This window comes from Asterias amurensis, chromosome 1 (assembly GCF_032118995.1).
Source record: "Asterias amurensis chromosome 1, ASM3211899v1".
Lineage (NCBI taxonomy): Eukaryota > Metazoa > Echinodermata > Asteroidea > Forcipulatida > Asteriidae > Asterias > Asterias amurensis.
In genome coordinates, this window is record NC_092648.1 from 26,396,033 (window position 1) to 26,414,870 (window position 18,838).

Genomic DNA, 18,838 nt, shown 5'->3' on the forward strand with positions numbered 1-18,838 from the left:
GTCGGGACCACTAATAGCTATATATGGGTATGCTTAAGGACCTCTCGCACGAGAACGTGACTTCGGTCAAGTCTAATATTCAGGAGGCTAACTTTCCATAGGAGAGTTGGGCGAGAGGTATAGTCAGCTCCACAAAAATTTTCGAAAGTCAAAACCTTTTTCTTGGTACAGTTCGGTAGCTTTAACCCAGTTAAATGAATTCCATTAAATACAGCGTATATAACATAACATGTTTCAGTTGAATTTCATTGTCTTGCAAAAAGTGTATCAATTGGAGTGTATCGACCATGGCCCAATTTATCAAGCCTGTAAGCGCAAAAAATACTTTCCCGTGTGGTATTAACAATTTAAACTGCAGTTTCCCTTGTGGTCATATTAACAATTTACACTGTAGTTTCCATTGTGGTATTAAAAATTTACACTGTAGTTTCCATGGTGGTATTAACAATTAACACTACAGTTTCAAGTGTGGTTTAATACCAAACTAACTTTTTTTGTACAGTCCGGAGGGGGGAGGGGGTGTTCTGACCTATGTTCCTTGCACAATTCTAGTTGCACAGCTGACATGCACTAAACATCCCCTCTTACCGAATGTTATTCATCATTTTTACGATAAGAATTCGACACAGGAAAAGTGTGGTTGGGCCTAAGCGTCTGTGGTTAATTCCGAACTATGCACTTGGCCCTACAAATAGCCCGGGAGATAACCCGAGCACCGCTAAACAAAAAGCTATCTATTTGCACAAACTGACTTTTGGTAAAAACGGTCTACCATTCGCTACACAACGTTAAGTTTGTATTCACCTCCGCGGCAAATAATCTTCTCCTGTAAAAAGTTCTACAGAAATAGTTTTCAGTGTGTAAACATGGCCATATTGATTCCAAGGTTCACAGTATATACTGCATTGTCTGCTGAACAATATCACTACGCTGGGCAAAGTCACAGAGTCTGCCATTGCACAGTTTTCACCATAAATATTATTCTATATATTATTGAGTTTAGTGAATCAGTGTCAATTTAGTGTCTTTAGCTCGATCTGATGATTACATTTGGACTTATTTGAACCTCGTTTGTTTATGGTGGATCATGGTGTGTTATTGAGACTTGCATTCTCGTCTCTGATGTTATAAAACAAACTAACAACCAAAAGCCATGGACGAGGTCAACATGACAGAAACCCACATGGAATTCAACTGTACTACAAATCCCACTGCTGCAGAGATGTTTCAGTGTAAGTTGCGCTTTGTTTAACTTCGTTTCTGAATCCAAGTACACACCTTTCGATGGCAGTTTTTTATACTTTTGTATAACCTTAAAGGGTCTACAAGAAATAGAAGTTGTCCTAAGGTTAAACAAAAATATAAAGCTGCCATCGAAAGATGTGTACAACCAAACTTGGATTCAAAAACGAAGTTAAAGGAACTTTTTACACAATGTCCACAGATTTACATTAAACTTACAAAGTTTAAATATAATGATAGTAGAAAGCTTGTATTCGCTGATGTGCTGTAGTTTTTTATGAAATGAGTTGAACAATGTCACACATAATTTTTGTCTCAGTCTGTCAGTGAGACGAAATTTATTTTTAATGTAAAAACGTATTAACCAGTTATGGTATGTTATGGTAAAATACCATAACTGGTTAATACGTTTTGACATGCTAAAACTGAGAGTAAAATGATTTTCGTGACATTTCTCAAAAACTACAGCACCTCAGCAAGTAATATTTTAAGAGAGGCTTTCTACTACCGTTATCAACAAAAACAATTATATGTAATGTAAATCTGTGGACATTGTGTAAAAAGTTCCTTTAACTTTGTTTCTGAATCCAAGTTCGTCTGGTTGTACACATCTTTCGATGACAGTGTTATACAGTTATGACAGTGTTATACTTTTGTATAAACCTTAGGACAACTTGGGGCAATATATAAATGTCTAAAGATTTGGAATAAAAAAGCTTTATAGAAAAAATTCGCCGCTTCAAATGAGTTTGTTTGTGGCGTGGCCTATTCGTTCTAGACTGTTGTAAATTACGATAAATGCCTTGTAGATCTGAAGTTTTTATAGTTCGTTAGAATGTATATTCACGGACAATTCATGTAATTTTTTCAAATCACAAGCCTTCATATGCTGTTTATTAGCTTGTGTCAGCCATCTTGTTTAAGTTTTCGGAAAATGCAGTATCGTTATTGAGTTAAACCGAGGTTTGCGTTCAAACTTATGTTCGATACCAGCAATGTTCTTGAACCTTTGTATATCACGCCTAATGTTTTTATCCAATATCGCTATTCAAAACATGTCTATGTCTGGGCGGGCGCACAGAAAGTCTCGCTTCATGTTCCAGATAGATACTAAAAAGTGCTTCATAAGAAACTCATCTTGTAGGTAAAAGGCAACTCAAAAAAAAACTTACATTAGACAAAATTGACATTAGTTTTAAGTCAGTCCATGTGGAGTCCTTCGAAGAAAAAGGTAAAGCCAAACTATAAAAATGTTTAGCTCCAGGGTGCCTGAATTTCTTAACAACGCGTTTGCCAGTTGATTACACCTGGACCAATTTCATGGCTCTGTTTATCGCGGGCTTATCCGCCTAAAAACGGCGCCATATAAAAAGGTTTTATTTTATAAACGAACCAGACTATTTGGACACAATGCACTGGGTCGCCCATATAATACAAGAACCATCTGACAGGGCCCAATGTAGAGCTGCTTAAGCAGATAACAGTTTCCTGCTCATCATACATGAACAGAATACCCAGTCACAAAATAGTGAGTCACATGGTGTCTTGGCGAGTAAACCTTTTGGAGCATAATATTGTTGTACGTAGCTTAATTTTGTGTCTAAGCAGCTGTGTGAAATTTGCCTTGCGTGGCACTTTTAAATGTAGTTTATGCTTACGGCCGCTCCGTAAGCAGAAATCGTGTACTTACATATTATAAACCTTGGTCCAGGACTCAAAAAAGACTTTAAATTCACAGTTAGAGGTCTGGTATGTTTCTCTGTTTAGATTTTGAGTACAATCCCGGTGGTTTGGCTTGCGTGATACTCGCTACTGTCATTACCGTAATCCAGACTATTGTTATGATTGACGGTATCGTTTGGATCACCAAGAATATTCCACACAGTGAGAGAGCGTCATCAATGATCTGGATCTACTCACTGTGGCCGGTAAGCAATCAAATAGTGTAGGTTTTTCCGCCCAATTTCAACAAAACAAAAACAATAATTATAAAGGCACTGCAGCCGATTTCACGAAACGCTAGAATTAATTCGAGTTAGGAAGAGTAACCCGAATGCGTCCTACACGTCTTTGGATACGGAACTCTACTCGTCCTTAAGTAAGATTAATCCTAAGTTAGGAAGAGTTTGGTGAAATCGACGGCTAGACACATTTGGTAATTGGCAAAGACCAGTATTTTCACTTGGTGTGTCCCAACATAATGCATAAAATTTAAAAACCTGTAGAAGAAATTGGACTCCATTGGTAATCGAAGTTGCAAGAGAATAATGAAAGAAAAGACACCCTTGTTGCACAACATAATTAAGTGCATTCAGATGCCTATAATGAAAGGCCTGAAGTTGTAATATTTGTGTGAGATATTGGCCGGGGAAACCTGTATTAATTGCATGCACATTTTCGCAGCGCATTTTCGCAGAATATAATCAGGAGCTGAAATCTGCCTAATACTCTTGAAATGAAAAAGTAATATTTCACCAATGAGTATATTTTGTAAACCAAGTTCAAGTACTGGGCTGCCGTATTTGGGAATGAACTTGAGTATATTCGGCGACAGGGCACGAACGAAATGCATTTTATTTCACACAAACACAGATACAGAAACTCGCCCAAAGACAATGATCTTTGTGTGGGCTATATAAAAATAAATCTTGAGTCACTCAATTGAATGTTTGTATTCATTACTTTCTTTCTTTCCTGTCTGATTAAAGACACTGGACAATATTGGTAATTGTCAAAGACCAGTCTTCTTACCTGATGTATGTCAACATATGCACAAAATATCAAATCTGTGAAAATTTGAGCTCAATTGGTCGTCAAAGTTGCGAGATAATAATAAAGATAGAGACAATTGGCTGGGACTTTAGTTTATTAACTACACTACCGCGGATTGAGTTCTTATTAAATAATGTTACAAACAACAAATTTATCGTCAAAAGGCAGTACAAGCTACCGATTTTGGCCACCCCACATCCGCACAAAAACAAATCATAAAAACTCAAATGTAAAGATTCCTCCCCCACCCCTCCACCCCAATCCGTTTTTATTTCAGGTGATGTGCATTGTCTCCTTGTTCGGGATATATTTACCTAAAGCAGCTCTTCTATCAATTACAGCTGCCAATTTGTAAGTATTTATAAACCAATGGGTTTCATGTTATTAGTACGCAAGTTAGCGTAGATGTATCCGGCAGGATATTTTGCTGACTGAACCAATGGAGATGAGATGGAGATACGTTAGATGATGAACGAAAAAAAGGTCGGTACTGAAAATTCTGAAAGGACGCAAAGCGTGTGAGTTATGCAGCCACAATCGCTGTGATGTTGGTTACCAGTGTCATACCAGGGTCGGGGACCAGTTCACGATAAAGTGCACATGCACAATGTATACAATCCCCATGTAAATTACACCATGGAGGAAGATTACACAGCGTTGGCCGGATGTGAGCAGCTTAAAGGAACACGTTGCCTTGGATCGGACGAGTTGGTCAAAACAAAAGCGTTTGTAACCGTTTTTTATAAAATGCATATGGTTGGAAAGATGTTTTAAAAGTAGAATACAATGATCCACACAAGTTTGCCTCGAAATTGCGTGGTTTTCCTTCTACTGTGCGAACTAACATGGTCGGCCATTTATGGGAGTCAAAATTTTGACCCCCATAAATGGCCGACGTGTTAGTCGACGAGGTAAAAGGAAAACCACGCAATTTCGAGGCATGTTTGTGTGGATCATTGTATTCTACTTTTACAACGCCTTGAACACCCAGCAGGGTGGATATGTGCGCATTACAAGTCTTATTATTATTATTATTAACATCTTTCTACCCATATGCATTTTATAAAAAACGGTTACAAACGCTTTTCAAAGACCAACTCGACCGATCCAAGGCAACGTGTTCCTGTAAACAGCGGCTGCTGGATAATCTCAATATTTTAACTATTACCTTTTTTTGGCCAAGCAGACATAGATACCGATTTTAACATTTTACGCTTAAAACTTGCATTTGGTAATTAATAATTCAAGTCAAAAATGCACCTCTCCACCGGCTTTTTCAGCCGAGAGTCAAAAACGGCTTATAATGACCCCTTTACGTCAGTGGCGATTATCCCCAATTGGATTGCACACATCCAGCTTCGGCCAGCTAAGAGCGCTATTTTCCACATCAATGACATCACGATTCCTTTGTCGCGCGGGTTTGTTCGACCTCGCGTTTTTCAGAATTTTGGCTTGGAGTGTTTCGGGGAAAAACCATTTGTACCATGTTTTAACGCGAGGTAAGAGACTCGTTGTATGTTTTTCTGTTTCGTATGGACTGCATCTATTCTAAAAATGTAACCACTATATGTTTCTGAGCATTCTGTAAGCAAACCGCGCTGGTTGGCACGGTCGGCCAAATGTTAGCAAGACATTCACTCGTTCTGACCAAATTCAACATTTTTTCGCAACATTTAAATTAAAGGCACTGAACACGTTTTGTAATTGTCAAAGGCCAGTGTTCTCACGTGGTGTATCCCAAAGATGTGCATAAAATAACAAGCCTGTAAAAGTTTGGACTCAATTGGTCATTGAAGTTGCAAGAAAATTATGAAAGAAAAAAACACCCTTGTTGTACAAAATAGTGTGCTTTCAGATAGGAATAAAAGGCTTCTATTCTGGTCAGAGGTCTTTTACTATTTAAGTGAGAAATTAACTCTTTCTAAAAACCTATAACGATACTTCATAGGGAATCGTTTCTCACAATGTTTTATAATATCAACAGCTCTTGCATTTATGGCTTTCCATAGTTTTCGACCTCGGTCGGCAACAAATTGGGCTGTGACGTCGCAATATAAATTTTTCTAGCTGCACTGTACTCCTATACCTATATATTGTGAAGAATTCTAGCAGAATGAGTTTTGTAATCAGCGGTTTAGTGCATTGTTACCTCAAGAACTTGGGTTTCTGACCAGCTGAGCTAGTGTGGGAGTATCTTAAAATTAGTTTCTATTGTTGTCATGGTGATCTTTGTATTGTGGCATCACACTTTGTTTAGCAATTAAGATGTTTTGTTCAAATATAATATTAATCTTAGCTCTGTGAAATCGGCCCTTGATTGCCAGTTAAGAATGTTCATCATGGAAATTAAGTTTCCATATATATATTTTCAATACGATGTAGAAAAGTTTGCGGTAACACCATGTAATGACTATCTCAAAATGAGTTGAGTTGGTTCTGAAAAGAACCGTTGGTTTCAACTCGACGTTTCGCTCAGTATGTCCTGATCGTCTGGAGAAAGCTGGACTCTGATGCTGCATGCTGGTCAAACTGTGGAGGCGGATTAGCTTGGTGATGCACGAAGGCGTGATATTGGGACGGAAAATTGAAATTGCTTGTAACTGGTTTCACGCCCATTGTTTTATTTTGTGCGTATAACAATGTTGTTTTACACGGACCTCTGAAAAACGCATGATTCTACGGTTGCACCCACTAAAATAACCCCCCGTAAAGACTAAATATTCAAAAAGTAATAAAAGGTGTGCACAGCTTTACGAGTAGTGAAAATTATCTAGTGACTCTTGAACTGTTTTCTTCTTTCCAATTTCATATAGGGGAGTCCGACTAATAATCTTGACACTGCCTTATCACTCTCAACCACAGATAGTGCCCTTTTTATCGGGCCTAATATGTCACACAAAATACCTTAAGCTGGAAGTCAACAACCCCAAGTCACAAGTGGGTAATATTTGTACGTCTGTGCGGCCCATAAAAGTAGCACGAACCCTAATTAATGTCGCCTGACCAATGAATGTAGCCCCAAACATGTACCTAACGTCTCTCCCTTTGTTTCGCTCTAAAATCTGTCACGTGATGTGGATCCTATGGGGAGCATTCAAGCTTAGAATTATAATGAAAGCAGTGGCATTAAATTTGCCTGTATAGTTGTTGTTTTTTGCAGAACGCAATGTTTATTACTTTCAACAGATATGGTTACATGTTTCTACATTGTACTAAAGGTATAAAGGTACTAAACTAAACTAAACTAAACTAAAAAAAACTAACTCTTTGCCAGGTTTTTATTTCCCACCATCTACAACTATCTGAACCTGTTGGTGGATTATTTCGGAGGTGAGGATGCCATGATTGGAAAGATGAAAGACTTCCCAGTGAAGTACAATCGGCCGCCATGTGCTTGCTGCTGCACCTGCTGCCCGGAGAAGTGCTATTCACGTGTACTCAAGAAGTAAGAATGATTTTTGTATACAATTAAAAACACTTTCCCCCATTATGGTCCATACCCTGCCAAATACATCAGAATTTACTGAACACAGCTGAAATGAGAACCATGCCCAATGCAACAAAATGCAAGGATTTTGTTGCAGGCATGTTGTTTATGTTTAGGACTGTTTAAGGGTGTTTGCATTGCCAAGTGCAACGGTATGCACGTTAGTAGCCTTGTCCAAGGCTCTTACGCAAGCACTGGCCCGCTCTGAATTCACGAACTGCATAGATACTATACTGCACGGCACATAACAGTACTTGATACCGTGGGGTCGAAGCATGGTTTTTCAACCTCGTACAACGACACCGAATCAGTTGCGGCTTCGTTTGTACGAGGTTAAAAAAAACCTTGAAAAACCAAGCTGGGACCCCACGGTATCAACTGTAAATTAGGTGGGGCCTACGCAGTATATGCAGTTCGTCTAAATTCAGAGCGGGGTGCTTGCGTAAAGAGACTTGAACAAGGCTAATAGCACATTGGTGGTGACTCTGATGGGACCATGAACTCTATAAATGCAACAAAGTCGATACCAAATGCAACAAAATTACAACACCAATAAGTCACTTCAGAAAAGACATCTATTTCATTATGACATCCTCAATGTCATTGAATACAATTTGTATAAGGACAATTTTTGAACATTAATTTGCGACAGAATTATTACAACATGTAAGTCAGCTTATGGTAAGTTTTATATCAAAAGAAAGGGCACACAATAATATTGACTGTAAACAAATCACTCTATATGTTAACATGTATAAATAAATGAAAATATAAAAATAAAAATAATAATAACTTTAGTACCTTTAAACATATGGTTAAACATTTTAATAATTGTTGATGGCAATTTTAACCAACTTTGTATTACCAGTTGATCAACCGCCCCACATGGCCCAATCTCATATAGCTGCTAAGCAAAAATATTATGTTTAGCATGAAATTTTTGCCTTGATAAAAACAAGATTACCAACAAAATTTCCACATGATTTTCAGGATAGCAAACCACCAATATGCAAAAAAAATTAAATTTGGTTTGTAATCCTGTTTTTATCAAGGAAGAAATTTCATGCTAAGCAATTTATTGTTTGTGCTAAGCAGCTCTATGAAATTGGGCCCAATTGGGCAAAGCACTAGGCTTGATGGTTCGCCTTTTAACGAGTGGTTGGTCAAAAGTTAAACCAATTATTTGTTAACTTCACTTTACCCAGCCTTTTGTGTGAACAAAATTTGGGCATTTTGGAGAAAAGGTTTGGGCATTACAAATAGAAGAGATAGCACTATTAATAGGGTGCAAAAACAAAGAATTACTGAAATCATTTGTAAATAATACATCACAACCGTTGTGAATGGCAAGAGCGTATCCCATGGTACACAACGAATACTGGTCGTACATTGTTCATTGTACATTATACTATATATAAATTTGTTTAATCTTAGGTACCCTAAGTTCCACTGAGTTTGTCATCCAGCCGCCATCTGAGAGGTGCAATCGAAACGCACAAATTTGTACGCGCGGGGCACAGGATTGGCCAATGAACATCCGCCTTTTGACCTTTAGGTGAGGGCGCCCTACTGAAATGACGTCATGTGCATAAAAAGGTCTATTACCTTATTGCATAAAACGTCGTATATATTCTGGTTTATGTCTTCTTCTTTTCTTTTTTTCTTTTTCAGGAAGCAGTACATTAGACTGGAGATGTTGGTCATGCAAATTGCAGTGATCAGACCAGCGATGTTGTTTCTGACTCAAATGTTCATCATTGATGGATCATTCTCAACGAAAGCTATATTTGTAAGTCCTAATTTAATATAAAGGCAGTGGACGCGATTGGTAATAACTCAAAATACCATAAAACTTACTTGTTAACAAGCAATTGAGAGCTGTTGATAGTATAAACCATTGTGAGAAACGGCTCCCTGTGAAGTAACGTAGTTTTTGAGAAAGAAGTAGTTTCTCACTAAACTATTTGAATTGAATTGGAGACCTCCTCGAATTCAAGGCATCTGAAAGCACATAACTTGTGCGACAAGGGTATTTCTTCTTCCATTATTCCGCCTTTCACAATTTCGACGACCAATTGAGCTCAAATTTTCACAGGATTGTTACTTTATGCATACGTGAGAAGACCGGTCTATGTCAATACGCCTCTCTTAATGTTTATGCATGACGTCATAATTCTTACCCAAGTCATAAATAAATAAGTTTGTGGTTCTCCTCAGTCATGGCACAACCCCTGCGATGTACTCCCCTCAGCCATTATCTCTGATTCCTCCTAACGTGTAGGTTAACCACATGAATAATAAAAAGCCCGCATTCTGGGGCCTAATTTGCCCTTTTGTAGAATAATACCAAACAATGTAATTGCGCAATCGCTGGTGTAAAGCGGACAATGCATGTAATGTGCACTGTGCAGAAAGATCGTCTGTCATGCAACAGAGCCCCCGAATGGAGTTTAGGGTCAGATAGGCCGTGTCCGAAACGGCGACTTTGGCTAGAGCTACGGCTAGATCGCGCGCGTCTGCCTATTCCTCAACACTGGTAGACGCGCAGATCTAGACGTAGCTGTAGCCGAAGTCGTCGTTTCGGACACGGCCTTACTTTACAAGGCAACATCAATGCCGCTTCGTTATACGTCATATTATAAGTCATACGTTCGCTTAGGTAGCGTTTCATATAAGGCGAGATCGTCGAGAAATGTTGTGCATGCACAAAAATTATCGACGTGTGCCAGCGTGTGGTTCATAAGTTCCGCATAAGTTGTATGTGCGTTATACGATCGTTGAATCGCGTTCACACACGTTACTTGTAAGTTAACCATAAGTCGACATACGTCGAGATAATGTCTAGCGTACCAAAAACTTATTTCTAACCTATGAGCAACGTGCTTTGAACCTACGTCGAACGTACTTCATGTGTTCCGGACGACCAGAGAACTTACTGAACGTGGTTCTAACTTACAGCTACCGTATAATGGCGTATTGGCAGCGTTTATAGGAATTGATTTATAAAAATTGGGTTCGCATGAGGATACTACGATGTCAAGTGCAGTTATTATTTCAATCGTCGAGAAGCACACTCATGGTAGGCTACTACATGTGATCGTCGGCAATACCCTGCCGCGCGCTATGCAGTAGTTAGACTATCGTAGGACATAAGTTGCAAACGCCTGCAACACGCTGAGCATTCGTTATGGAAGTGTTCTTTTTGCTAATACGGTATGCATTAACCAACTCGTTTTGAATTCGCTTTGTGTTCCCTCAAAGCTGAAAATCGATCGAAAGTTCAGCGTCAAAATAGATTATGTAAGCAGTAACCAAGCTCTTTTAAAGGGAGTGTACATTTACACGTTTGGTAATTGTCAAGGACCAGTCTTCTCACTTGGTGTATCCCATCATAACCATAAAATAACAAGCCTGTGAAAATTTGGGCTCAATTGGTCATCGAAGTTGCGAGAAAATTATGAAAGAAAAAACACCCTTTGTTGGACGAATTTGTGTGCTTTCAGATAAGAATAGAAGACTTCTAGCGAGAAGTCTTTTATTATTTTAGTGAGAAATTACCTCTTTCTCAAAAACTACGTTACTTCAGAGGGAGTCGTTTCCAACATATTTTATATTATCAACAGCTCTCAAATGCTCGTTACAAGTCAGTTTATAATTTAATATTTGTTTTGAGTAATTACCAAACGTGTACCTTCCCTTTAAAAACAGCGCCTGACTGTTAGAATATTATTTTAATTACTCCTAAAAAAGTTTGTTTTCATCCCCATGTGGACTTTAAGTTTCCTGCAAAGTGTTATGAATAGCAGAACAAGAAAATAAAAAAAACTTCCACGTTCAGTTTCAGTATACTTGCTTGAAACCCTTTTCCGATTTTCTTCCAGGCTCGACGATAACTTATCACAAATAATTTTTTTAATAATAATAATAATAATTACGGTCTTCAGAATTAGCAGTATTGTAGAGGATGAAGTTTTCTGTGAGGTATTTTGGTGCTTTAAGTAACTCCTTTAAGTCATCATAAAGCCAGTAGGCAGTAAGTCACAGTTGCACTTATATACAGTTTACAGTTTTTTACAGTTCAGTTTACCCTATTTTTAAAAACTGTAAAGGTTTCACTCACAATCTGGCTGCTATCTTACAAGCAGATCCCCTACGGTAGTAACTACATGCCAGGTCATTCCACAAGTTGCTAGCGGTCGTTTCAAGTATCTCGGCGCACAGTCCATGGCCGATGGGGTGTCTGTTGTCCCAGTTGATAAAGCCTCCTGAAGGGCTGCCGTCGATAAAGCGCCAAGTTGAAGAGCTATTGTTCTTTCGGTAGCCGAACCAAGTTTTCTTGCCGATTTCTCCGCCGTGCACGGATTTGATAAGCAAGAGGAGGAAGTCGTATTCCTCTTGACTCAAAATAGACGCCAGATGAGATGGTCTGCCAAGGCGTGACAAACTCTGACAGTGCTGTTCAGCTTCATCAAATGTCGTCTCATTCGTCACAAGAAGGTAGCAATGATCCCCAAAACTTGTCCACGGACTGATGCAGGACATGCAGGGAGATACGATGAGGAAATGCGACTGAAGGAGAGCTGCAAGAATACTGATAGTGATGACACTCAAAGAACTCGCCATACTCGGGAACCAAAAGCAGTCTGCTATCAAGAACTACCGGAACTGACAACTTAAGCAATGGCATATATGATTATAAGACACGTTTACAATGGATACTGCAATAGAGCAGAAGCATTCACCAGCGCCGATTACGTACTCGTTCTCAATGTAGCTTTTGTTCACCAATATGGCTAGATTTGAGAGCCTGTTTCGGTGTCACTGCAAAGTGATTGTGCCGATGTCAATAACAGTCAATTAATTATGTGTCAATCGACTTCCTGGAGGTACTTTTCATTCGTATCTATAGACCAATGCACACAAGGAATATGTCTATAACTGCGTCAGCAAGATCAATTGCATTCTGCTAATTGAAATTATGGTGAAGGATAATTATACAGGCCCATTGGCTCGGCAACTCATTGGTCGGATCTTACGCTTGGTCGGTGATGGTGCCTAATTCGCATTGCTCGTTGTTTTGTGCTGCATTCTAAATAATTTACGCAACGCTTATAATTGACTTGGTGATTGACTTGACCAACGACCGAAACAGTTATTGCTTTACAGCCGTGAAAACGCACACATTTAAATAAAAAGTCGAGCTGCGAGTTAGATCAAGGCCGACTGTAGTTGACCGTTTGGCAATTTTGCCTACGGATATAGCCATTAAGTATCTCAAGTGTAGGTAACAATGGATTTGACTAGTTGACATTAATGGTCGCTGGTCCAACTTTCCCCGCACTTTCAAGAGGGACGCCATTATCATGATTGCTTTTGTTCAGTCATGAATTGCACATGACGTCATTGGCCGCCATCTTTGATGACAGACAAAATGGAAACGTCCACGGGTGTATACGCTCTGCGCACGACTCTCAGCCAATAATAGCCTTTGTGGTGAGTTCTGCGTCAATTTTGTATTTTGCGTTGCTTTTTATCTGTGTTATTAAGAAATCAGCTATAAACCTGCATCAGCAAAATAAGTAACAAGTTGATGGTGAAAGATATTGGCCAACATATGGTTCGGCTAGGTCAGATCTTGCGCTTGGTCTGTGTGGGCCGTATACACATCATGCGCTTCGAAAACTTTTGTTTCGATCCACTAGCCATTGACTAATGACCAAAACAGATATTGGTTACAACCGCAAAAATACACCGTGCAAATACACCGATGGGCACCGTGAATAATGCTTTTTCATAAACGGGTAAACGTTTGTCATTTATTGGTATCTTTCGAGCTTGATTCCTGATTGTTTCTGGGGCAGTAGGTCCTATTGTGTTTGCTTGATGGTGGATGGGTGTTTTTATTGCCACCCTGTATATTATACCTTTCAGTTTATTGCTGAGGTATGGTTTTCCCTCGCAAATACTCGGTACGCGCACATTTATTTGTCGAGGAATGAGGTGCAGGTGTCAGACTTGATCGCTAACTAGACCAGCATGCACCTCATTCAACAGTATTGAGTAAGCGCCTGCGCAATGGCCTGTTAAGTCTGCTGCCACCTAGCGTCCCAAAAGCACCCCATCGGGTGAGATAAATACAATTTTTAACCAACGACAAAAACAAACAATGAACAACAGCATCAGCAGCACCAGCTGAACAAATGAACAAACAACAACAAATGAAGTGAAATTAAATAAATTAATAATTATAGTAACTCTGATGAATGTATGATGAGGGTAAAAGTCATATAGCCTCTATCGCTATACATTGAGATACATTTCTTCCCAGTGTACACACACTTCAAATGAAAGTGCAGCAACCAGGCAAAATGTAACCATCGTATAGATTTTATATATGGTTGTTTAGACACTGGACACTATTGATAATTCAGTCTTCTCACTTGGTTTATCTCAACATATACATAAAATAACAAACTTGTCAAAAATTGAACTCAATTGGTCGTCGAAGTTGCGAGATAATAATGGAGACACACGAAGTTGTGTGCTTTCAGTCGCTTGATTTCGAGACCTCACAATCTAATTCTGAGGTCTCGAAACCAAATTCGTGAAAAGTTACTTCTTTTTCGAAAACAACGTTTAAGTTACTTCACAGGGAGCCGTCACAATGTTTTAAACTACCAACAGCTTTCCATTGCTCGTTACAAAGTAAATGTTTGTGCTAACAATTATTTTGAGTAATTAGCCTACAATTAGTGTCCGCTACCAACAATGTATACATCGTGGGTTGTTAATCAATACGTCACCGTTTTAATCTTCAAAAAATCACACATTTTGGCAAACTAACTTTCACACTTGGTATGTTATGAGTGACATCAATATAATTTCCCGAAGCGTCCAGTGCTAAATATTTATATGTTTTTTTCCAATTACACTAATTAGTTTTCCAAAGGGCCAATTCTGTGACCATAAATCACGCTCGGACAGATCCTCATCTTTGTACGCATTGGTTTGAACAAGACGCGCAGTACGCACAAATACCTCGTTCGCGCAGTGTTCAAAAAGAGAACCTCGTGTTAAACAGGTAATTTCTCACTAATTAAACATGTGTTATACTTGAAAACGTTTCAAAGTTTTCCTAGCAAACAGTAAATGATTTCCAAAATAGTATACCTTCAACGCGGTTTTCTCAAAACATGAAAGTTTGGCAGAGGTAAGTAGTGACAAATAGCTGATATTTTAATCGATAAACATACCTCGTTCGCGCAGTGTTCAAAAAAAGAACCTCGTGTTAAACAGGTAATTACTCACTAATTAAACATTTTTTAACATGTTTAATTAGTGAGTAACCATGAATAGAACAAAAACTATCATGAATAGAACAAAAATATTCTTGCATATTTAGGATCTCCACTTTCATACTTGAAAAAGTTTCAAAGTTTTCCTAGCAAACAGTAAATGATTTCAAAAATAGTATACCTTCAACGCGGTTTTCTCAAAACATGACAGTTTGGCAGAAATAAGTAGTGACAAATAGTTGATATTTTAATCGTAATCGATAACCATTTTGCTTTGTATTGACTATTTACAGGACCCTGGTCTCCCAGGTCTGTGGATTACCATCGTCACCGTATTAAGCACAATGACCGCTATGCAGGTACTGGGTACCATACATCATGCAACCAAGCCTCGTCTTGAGAACTACTCCACAGTACCCAAGTTTCTTGTGGTTCAATTTGGTCTCTTGATTACCAATCTGCAACCAAGCATCATCACCTTCGCCATAGTTGCTGTACCGTGTGCTAACCCATTCCCTTATAAGGCAAGGGTTGAGGGTAAGTCGTTCTGAATACCAACCCCAAATAAATAAATTAATAAATAAATAAATTATCAACTAGAAATAAAACAAATAGGCAAGCAACTAAGAGCAAATTTTAGTCGACCCCGAGGTTGACAATAACTGACTAGCAACGTACATGGTGCAGTGACGCACCCACTCGAACGACTCGTTTGGAAGTCTAGTCAACCATTGGTACACGATTCAACTCTCAATTGCCTTCAGCCTTTACGTTGTAATGTCACTGGTTCCCCTCTGCGCCTTACACCATTAGCATGGAACAGGCTATCGGGACCATGGTCTGGAGGCTGGCTCTAACCACAGTAGTCAACCAATGTTCGACCAGCCTGGGTTCGGGTCAAATAGTCAACCTGTAGTTAACCACGCTGCACACTCAAACAAGCTTGGTAGCAAGTAACCTGGGCCCAATTTCGTAGCGCTGCTATGCGGCCGATTTTGTGCTTACTGTTTCATAGCGCTCCTACCGTAAGCACACGAAAAGGCATGCTAACCTTCCGGTGCTTACCGCACGAAAATAAATGACGTCAAAATGCAAATCCACGGTAAACACGCAATATGGCCGCCCAATTTTTCTGCTAACCTGTGAAATACGCTAAGGCTTAAGCAAACCGTTAAGAAGTGCTATGACATTGGGCCCAGGCAAACAACCAACCAATCACAAACTAACTAACTAAAGTAGCGGACTAATCAACTAAATAAGTAATTAGCCAGAACATCTGACGTCACACTTCAAGGCTCATGATTTACGACAGAGATTTGCATTGAGCCTACGTCATCAATCTCCGTCCATAATCACCTTTGACCTCGTATCCATTTCATATGGGGATTCGCAGTCAAATCACAAACATTGCCTCTGACCAATCATAACACAGACATTTTGGAAAGCTTCATTGCACTGTAAATTTATCCAATAAAATCGTTGTTTCCAATGAAATCGCTGGGTCTGTAAAACCCAAATCTCTAAATGTATCCATTTAAAATGAAGAGAAAAAACCCAATACCTCTATTTAAGTGATTAAATAAAAATGTGTTTTGATACCTCTATTTAAGTGATTAAATAAGAATGTGTTTTGATGTTTACGCCCTCTCTGTTCACGGATCGATGTCGGTAAAGCAATTTAAAGAGGACGACCAAATCATGCTTGACATACAAAGTTTATTTTCCAAAGTCTCTCTGGCTTCTCATCTACAGTCTGGAACTGCTTTCTGACAATCATCTGGAGCCTCGTCTTCCAGCCAATCTGCTTCAAGTTTCTGCGCACGCTCAGAGGGAACATCCTTTACATCCCGCCCAAACTACAGGCCAAGCGGAGAAGCGGCGGTTCAGCCGCTGCTAAGTCGTCGGCGTACGACAACGACAAGCAGTCGCAGGCATTGACGGGGTTGATTACAAAGCCATCGGAGAGTCAAAACATGAGCCCCGGGGTCGAGGTTGCCCGTGAGGCTAATGAAATCATTGAAGAAGAAGAAGAAGAACCAGACGAGGAAACTCCACTGCGCCGGCGCAGATATAGCACGGGATGTGTGGATGAAAAGATGGGTCGATATGGTTCTGTAATTGAAGTGTGAATGAGTGTGAATATATATATACACTTACACTTTCTTATCTGAAAGGGCACAGTAGATAAAGTTGCATACTGCTTTAAGAAGAACAAACATTAATAACTAATAGTCGCTGATTTAAAATTATGAAAAGTAAATGTTACTGATTAAAACGAGAGATTACAAGCTCATACCGTTGCCTCTCTATCGGTATGATGCGGACGGAGCGTACAAGGGCCAAACATAATGGAACATTTGTATCTTGGCGCGGCAACTTACTGTCTTAAAGAAGGTTAAAAACGTTTTAAAAAACGTCGATCAATAATATTCGCTCAGTTTTTATGTAAAAAGTATTTCTTACTGATTGAAACGAGAGATTTCAAGCACCTACCCTTGCCTCAGATGCAGAACGTACAAGGGCCAAACATGATGGGAAAATTGTTTTGGGCAATTTATTATGCTCAAAATAAATTGAAAACTTCTTCTTTCGTCATTCTCTATTTCAATGTGGGATAGCAGAGTCGATGTATCGAGTGGGGGTATCTACTCGACAATGATGGGCAATTCCATGGTCAGTCGCACTGCACTTTTCTGTGTCATTTCTTGATCTTGGTGCTAGAAGTTCTGTGTTAGATATTCTTCCCACTATGTTTATAGACTGATTTGTACTTGACACCCAAGGCTTTGAATTGATGATATTAGAAATGTTGTGGGCTTTGTGCTCTGGATGTTATAACGTTATTCTTGTTTTTTATAGGGAGCATGGCTCTGGCAATGCTCCAAAAACTCATTTATCTGGGAGGAATAAGTTTATAGAGATTTCTGTGAGTATTGTTTTATGTCTAAACCCTCATTTATTCCTGAAATCTGTGATTTGTAGCTCACTATTTTGATAATTGTGTGTGTGTATTGCCAGGCAGCACCGTCACACGTGCGTCCGCTAGCCTCTGTGTGCTGACTTAATAAAGGATGATCTCAATATGTCAACTATTACCTTTTTATGGCCAAATAGACATCGCAGATACCGGTTAATAACCATTTTAGTCTCAAAATTTGCCTTTAGTAATAAATAACTCGAGTCAAAAATGCACCCGGCCGCGCGGCTTTTTCAGCCGAGAGTCAAAAACGGCTTATCTATTATAATGACCCTGGACGCCAGTGACGATTATCCCCTATTGGTTTTGAACGCGGTTCTCCAGCTTTGGCATTTCCACACCAAATAGCCGCCACTGACGTCACGATTCCTTTGTCGCGCGGGCTTGTTTGACCTCACGTTTTTCAGAAATTTGGCTTGGAGCGTTCAGAAAAAAACAAACATTTTTTCCATGTTTAATGTGAGGTAAGAGACTCGTTATATTTTTTATGTTTCCTGGATTGACTGCAGCTGCTGGAAAACTGTAATATCTATATATTTGAGGTTATCCTTTATTGGTTGTTTAATATGGTGAACTCATAGAGTTATATAATAAGAGCTCTATGGGTGAACTTTTACTCTGCGTTGTGTATTGTATAATTATGTAGGCTACATGTATTGTATACTTTAGTGTTGTAACTTTTTGTGTTGTTTTCTCTGGGTTAACATTAAACCTATACAGAAGAACATTATTTGATATATTTTAGCTGTCGTTATCTTGGCATTTATTATCATTGATTGTATTTTGGCGAATGCTCGTCCTTTATTAATTAGAGGACCGGCTCTCCCTTACCGTGTCTCTAACATTAATAAATGGATATAGAAAGTCACCAGCCACCTCGCCGAGTAGGTAAAACGACGCCGCCGTGTGGCACATCCAGATATCCATTTTCCCGAGTCATTTTCGGCACTAAAAACGCGGTCAATACTCAAAACGGTCATCCAATTATTCACTATGTGTAGAACTCTTTTACGTCGTGCAATTTAAAGACAGTGGATACTATTGGTAATATTGTCAAAAACCAGT

The 18,838-nt window shown here is 39.1% G+C and overlaps 2 protein-coding genes across 2 annotated transcripts; one reads left to right on the plus strand and one right to left on the minus strand.

Moving 5' to 3' along the window:
• Positions 1-825: 825 nt before the first annotated feature.
• On the plus strand, positions 826-16,937 carry LOC139934808 (organic solute transporter subunit alpha-like). Its single transcript, XM_071929214.1, has 7 exons — positions 826-1,232; positions 3,010-3,170; positions 4,292-4,365; positions 7,289-7,459; positions 9,173-9,290; positions 15,090-15,333; positions 16,549-16,937. Exons 1-7 carry the CDS (start codon positions 1,154-1,156, stop codon positions 16,923-16,925), a joined length of 1,224 nt encoding a protein of 407 aa, XP_071785315.1. The 5' UTR covers positions 826-1,153; the 3' UTR covers positions 16,926-16,937.
• On the minus strand, positions 11,447-12,989 carry LOC139940628 (echinoidin-like). The gene has a single exon (XM_071936975.1). The coding sequence runs from the start codon at positions 12,122-12,124 to the stop codon at positions 11,618-11,620; it is 507 nt and encodes a 168-aa protein (XP_071793076.1). The 5' UTR covers positions 12,125-12,989; the 3' UTR covers positions 11,447-11,617.
• Positions 16,938-18,838: the final 1,901 nt, after the last annotated feature.